The 5,688-nt window shown below is 45.0% G+C and overlaps 1 protein-coding gene across 1 annotated transcript in view; it reads right to left on the reverse strand.

Annotated features, from left to right (window-relative positions):
* Nucleotides 1-2,737: 2,737 nt before the first annotated feature.
* Nucleotides 2,738-5,688, reverse strand: part of LOC119882583 (interleukin-1 receptor accessory protein) — a 50,215-nt gene continuing 47,264 nt past the window's right edge. Inside the window, exon 12 of the mRNA XM_038692676.1 lies at nt 2,738-5,458. Coding sequence (XP_038548604.1) covers nt 5,007-5,458 — 452 coding nt within the window. The 3' untranslated portion in view covers nt 2,738-5,006. The remainder of the gene's footprint in view (nt 5,459-5,688) is intronic.

The following is a 5,688-nucleotide window of genomic DNA, read 5'->3' on the forward strand; positions in this document are numbered from 1 at the left end:
AAACCACAAAAAAATCATCTGACTCTTATCAATGAGCTGGAAACCGGATTTGTGCAAAATGTAAATCAGTGCATATGATTTGTTGAAAAGTTGGGAATAAAGTCTATTTGACTACTGTCTTGCCTCAACATTTATAATCCTTTAGAATTCAGTCCTGGTTGATTTGGAAACGAGTGAAGTCTACAGCAGCCTGTCACCTTCAGCTCTTCATCTAACAATAAAAAAACAACTATATATAGAGAGAGAATGTAAACACACCGACGGTGAAATAAAAAAATAATAATAATTACAAATAATTTAATCAAAGTCTTCAACTGAATATCAAGAGTCGTGCTTTCCTGTGTAACTTGAACGCAGCATCATATAAAAAGCCTCAGCTGTGGGAAAAGGGGCGGAGTTATCGAGCAGCACAAGCCCCTGCCCCTTTTACAGCTGACATAATTTTCCCTCAGAAGTCTTTGGATCAATCACCTGTTTGTGTTTCGCTCCGTTGTTGTCCTGCTCGCAGGTGGGGAGGGCGGAGTCAGATTCTGGACCAGAGGCCAGGTCGGCTACAGGGGTGGGGTTAGGGGTTAAGTGTGCGTCATTAAGTGAGTCTGGAATTAGGGTGGGCTGTGTTTCTGGGACAGGGTCTGACTGAATCTCAGTCCTGTCATGTGATACCTGCTGCATCTCTGTTTCTACTCTTAGCTCGGACCCTCTCTCGCCCACCTGACCACTAAAGCCAGCGCACCCTGAGCAGCTCCTGCTGTGCTGTGAGCCCTCCTCCCTGTATGTAACGCCCCTCTTCACCCTGCCCCTTCCTCTGGGTGGGTCCTGCCCGCCTCTGCGGCTCCGATTGGCTGAAGCCCGCCTGTTTCTGCGGCTCTGATTGGCTCCGTCTCTCTGGTTCCGGATCCGTTGTGCTCTCTGCAGTGCCAGGGCAGCCAGGTCTGAGTGAGACGACGTGCTGTCAATCAACCTTCTGCCCATAGCGAGTGGCCGGACCGGCAGGGCCAGCCTCACCCTCAGCCAGAAGCGTGACTGCCGCGGTTCGGATCGAGTCCCTCGCCATGTCACCGTCGCGGTGGCGGCCTGCCGGAGCTGAACTGCTTCCACGCAGGGCAGCTTACTGACTGAGCGGTAAACAACAGCGAGGATGGAGGCCTGGTGGCCATGTTGAAGGTACAGACCCAGACGACACTCCAGCAGGCTGAAGCTCTTTTCTGCCAGGAAGTCTGGGCTGAGGACGAAGAGGAGGCGGCGGCTCCGCTGCATCAAATGCAGGATGCACTCTGATAGGTCTGAACAGGAAGAGTCAGGAACAACAACTTTACCGACAACGAAACATCAGAACAAGTACAGCAGTTGAGAAATGAGTCTGGTGTACAGAGCCCAGTGAGTACTGATCATGGCAGTCAGTCGGTTCAACACTGTGGTCCAGACCAGTCCAAATATCTCAACAACCATCAGACTGGTTCATAAGAAATCTGGTTCAGAAACTCACTGTACTTGAGACTGAATCCTGAAGACTGCATTTAAAGAGCTTAGGGAAGCAGCTGCGTGCTGCTCTTCATGGCACGATGTGGGAAAGTTAACCAGATGCACAGTAGGATAACTGACCACCAAGTTGTGAAACCAAAACAAACTGATGTTACAGCAAACACCCACTACATCTGAGGTTCCAGCCATAGCTGTAAACCATCGGCCACATGGGGCAGTACCACTGCTGCATTCACGTCACCCAGACCAGAATGACCTTGTTTTATGCAGTCTAAAATTACAAGCAGCAGAGGTGGAAAGAGCATGCAAGTTTGCCTCCTATGATTCAGAGTTATCTAGATTTCCTGACAGCTTCAGTAACTCCCACTTGGCTGGAAATATTATGGGAGTGTCAACAACCCAGTGGAAAAAGGGCTGCAAAGGCTTCAAAAAACAACAAAATAACCAAATTTAGGCCATGTATCTGGTTTGCCATCAAGACTAGTAGTGGGATATGACTTAAAAAAAATTATTTGTACACACTCCCAAGTCTGAAATCTGGGAGGTTTTCCTGGACCTTGATCCTGCCAACACTGCATGAATGCGACACACATGCCATTACAACATGGTGCACGGCATGAACCAAAGAAGACGCGCATACTTAGATACATATAAGACATACTTGAAAAAACCACACAAAGGTGAGGTTTGGTTTTACAAGAGGAAAGGTTTCACTGATGAGGACGAAGGCGTTGGTTTGGTGAATGTAGGTCTGGTTAACTTCCTCACGCAGCTGTTTCCCAGAAGATTCAGCTTTCTCCCTCATACCAAACAATGCTAGCCACTGACTTTTAATCCAACACCATTAACAGTTCAAATCACATCTGAGCCTAGTGCTGCTAGATTGGTTTCTACATTGAGCTTGCTAGTTTTCTTACCTTCCAGGAGACCACAGGTCAAACCCCTTTTTATGGAAATCAACATGCAGAGACTCTCAACATGCCACAGATCGATGATGAATCAACTCAAGATGTGGTAAAAAGCTCAGCAAAAAGCCAGTAAGAGGACCTTGAGGTAAGATTTTGTTGTCAAACTTGTTTATGGGCATTTTTGGAGAGAATCTGTGATTTCATGTTAAAATTCTGGAAAAAATTCTAGAAAAGAATAATTGTATGAATCCTAGTTTCAACCATTTGTGCATCATGATCTTCACTATATGCTTGTGTGTATTTGTGCAAATGGAAGACAGGAAATGAATGAAGATGGTGACATATCATTAAATTTAAAAAATCATTTATTAACAAAAACAAAAAACAGATGAAATACTGAGTGCCTGCATGCATTCTCTAATTACAATACTGTAATTTTTAATAAGTATAAAAGTGGAAACAGAAAGTGCATTGTGACAGCAACATTTTAAAGTAACAATCAGTTTTACTAATATTTGAAATTTCCCTCCTCTGTGTGTATTAACTGTAACATTTTACAGCTGTGTTTCTTTTAAAGACAAGAGCATATGACATTGTAAATCTCCCTCTACGCAGACGACACCCAACTTTATTTATTTCAATTGAATCTCCCTGACTGTAATGATCCTTTTACTTTTCTTCTAGTGTCACCCTTAACATTTCCCGTGTATAAGATATCTGTTAACTAATTGAAATATATGCTGATATAATATATGGTACTATTAGGATCTTAAACATGCTAAGGCATCCTAACATTAGCCTTATGCTGTGTCTCAATTTGCGCCCTTCCATACTTACAATTACTATTTTGAGTGTGTTAACACTGACAATTATAGCAGAATGCAATGCACTGTGAGTACCCAGATAGTTTACTCATAACAAAAACTCATAAAAAGCTGAGTGTGGAACGCTGGACACTTCTCACATTCAACGGTTGCCATCTTGGCTACTTAGCGGAAGGGGAGGGACCGCTAACTCATTTTCAAGCTGGCGGAAATGGTGGCCAAGGAAGCTGCAATGTTGTGGTTCTAAAAATACGTAATTTTTTAAATAAAACTGAATTGTTAAGTTAGCAAAGAAGCTCAGCAGATATTTTGGCGGGTGACAATCAGAGGGTCAAATGATGGCAATAATGATCTACCCGGTTAAAATTCGCCATTAAAAAGAAGAAGAATCGGTCAAATGTTTGGATTGTCATTTCCAGTAAGTGCACAACCACCGTGTTTGATTTGAGACACTACCCTATTGCAATTCACACACTATGCAAGTAAGTACATAGTGTACACGGTGGACTGCATGTGAGTTTACTGATGGAAGTATCAAAATTGAGACACAGCTTTCGGCTCAAAGAACAGGTGGACCAAAGCACCGCTGAGTCTGAGGTGTCCTAAAATGTTTGTCTTATTTCCACAAGTTCCGTTTATTTCACTTCCTTTAACATGTCTTGGTTTATGTGTATTTTTGCCTTGACTGACAGATGTCTCAGCCTATCAGCTGCTGTGGTTGGCTGCCTCTGCCCTCTTTGTACAAACAGTAAGAAAAACCTAAACTCCTGGCAAACACATATAGTACCAGTTTGGCCAGACTTCTTAAAGACAACCAAATGCTCTGTAATCTGGACAGACGCTGCAGTAATACAACATACACAGTGATAATCAATGGATATGGTGCAGATGAAATGTGATGATGCTGATAATGAGAGGGCAACTAATACTGAGGCTGAAAAGGTAAATAGCATCCTTTGCTGTTGGTCTCTGGAGAAGTGTTTTATCTCCACACTGTATTTTTTTTATATCTTTGTCTGCTCTGTGAACAGTCTGTGGAGAGCTGCTGCTTGTCCAGCCAACACTTAATATAGCTACCTAGACTGGACTGGATTGTCCTGAAATGCCCTGATCCCATTCTTACTTTCCAGACGATGAACACTTTAGAATGACTCCATGACCTTTCCTCTAGCGCCACCCTCAGGCCAGACTGGTGCGAGGTGGGATACGAGTCGAAGCACCAAGATATAATTAGCTCATGATGACTGATGAGCCTGTTCTCACTCCCAAATCGTCACATATGGACGCATGGTCAAGACCCGTTGGCGTCAGTTTGTAACGCACGTGGCAGCCTGTAGCGTCCTTGTTCAACACACAAGACCTAACCTAACCAAATTGCGATGTTTCACAACATTAACCACCAGTTTTATGTGAAAGTCTAATCGTAAGTTACATATTTATCATTGCTAATATTTATCATTGAAACAGAGTTTCAGTCCTGTGTTAAATGGAAATAAAGGTTTTGTAGAAAACTGATAAGAGCTTTGGTGTTGTAACTTGTCCCAGGCACCGTTTTGGTACTTGTTTTATCAGCCCTACCTAGAAATATCATGTAGCTACTTTTAGAGGATGGTGAAAAGAGAGACTCTCATCTGGATCCAGAAAAAGGGAACATCTGTGCAGACCAAGGCTGTCCCAGCTCTATCACACATATGCCGACTGTGGGCCCTCCATGGTTCCCGTCATAATGAAGTTATGTCTTTTAAGAGTTCTGTGGAGACTGAGAGGACCCACATGTAGTCCTCTGTAAAGGCTACGCTGCACAGTTGAGGACGGTCTGCGGGTCTTTAACCGTGTTGGTGATGAGCCCTGTTTGAGAGTTTGTGCTGTTCTGACTAATCATCCTCATCAGGGCCACCTCCTTACTGCTCTCCTCATCCTCCTCCCTACTGCTAACCCTCCTCACAGGTAACTCCACCCTCAGCCTCTTCCAGAAGTGGGACGTCAGCTCCTTGGACTTGTCCCCCTGCCATCGGACCAGCGCCAGGGCCACCCGGGCTCTCCTCAGCTCCCTGACCCAGCCCTGCCTCCGGACCGGCTTGTACTGGATCAGGATCACCCGCAGGTGCCCGCCTAGCGCCATGCCGTCGATGCCGGCCTTCAGCTCCAGCAGGGCCTGGGAGCCCTGAGAGGCGTAGCCTGGGCTAACAACCACCAGGAGGCGCCGGCTACGAGCCACGAAACTCAGAGTCTCATCTGTGATGGCTGCAGGGAGAGAGGAGCGTTAATGGAGGGAGGATGGAGGGATGGGTGATGGATGGATGGATGTGGAAGTGTGTTTCTGTCTGTCTGTGGTTCACTGCCCTTGTTAGGAATAGTAGAACGACTAAAACAGCAGTAAGTAGTAGTAATAGTAGTAATACCAACAGGACCAATCTGGTAAAAGATTCAGTGGTACAAGTGGAAGCACCGGGAGGAGTAGTGGAAGTACAACT

Source organism: Micropterus salmoides, unplaced genomic scaffold (genome assembly GCF_014851395.1).
Source record: "Micropterus salmoides isolate LMB-PRFRI ecotype aquatic unplaced genomic scaffold, ASM1485139v1 Ms_hic_scaffold_3, whole genome shotgun sequence".
In the NCBI taxonomy this organism is placed as follows: domain Eukaryota; kingdom Metazoa; phylum Chordata; class Actinopteri; order Centrarchiformes; family Centrarchidae; genus Micropterus; species Micropterus salmoides.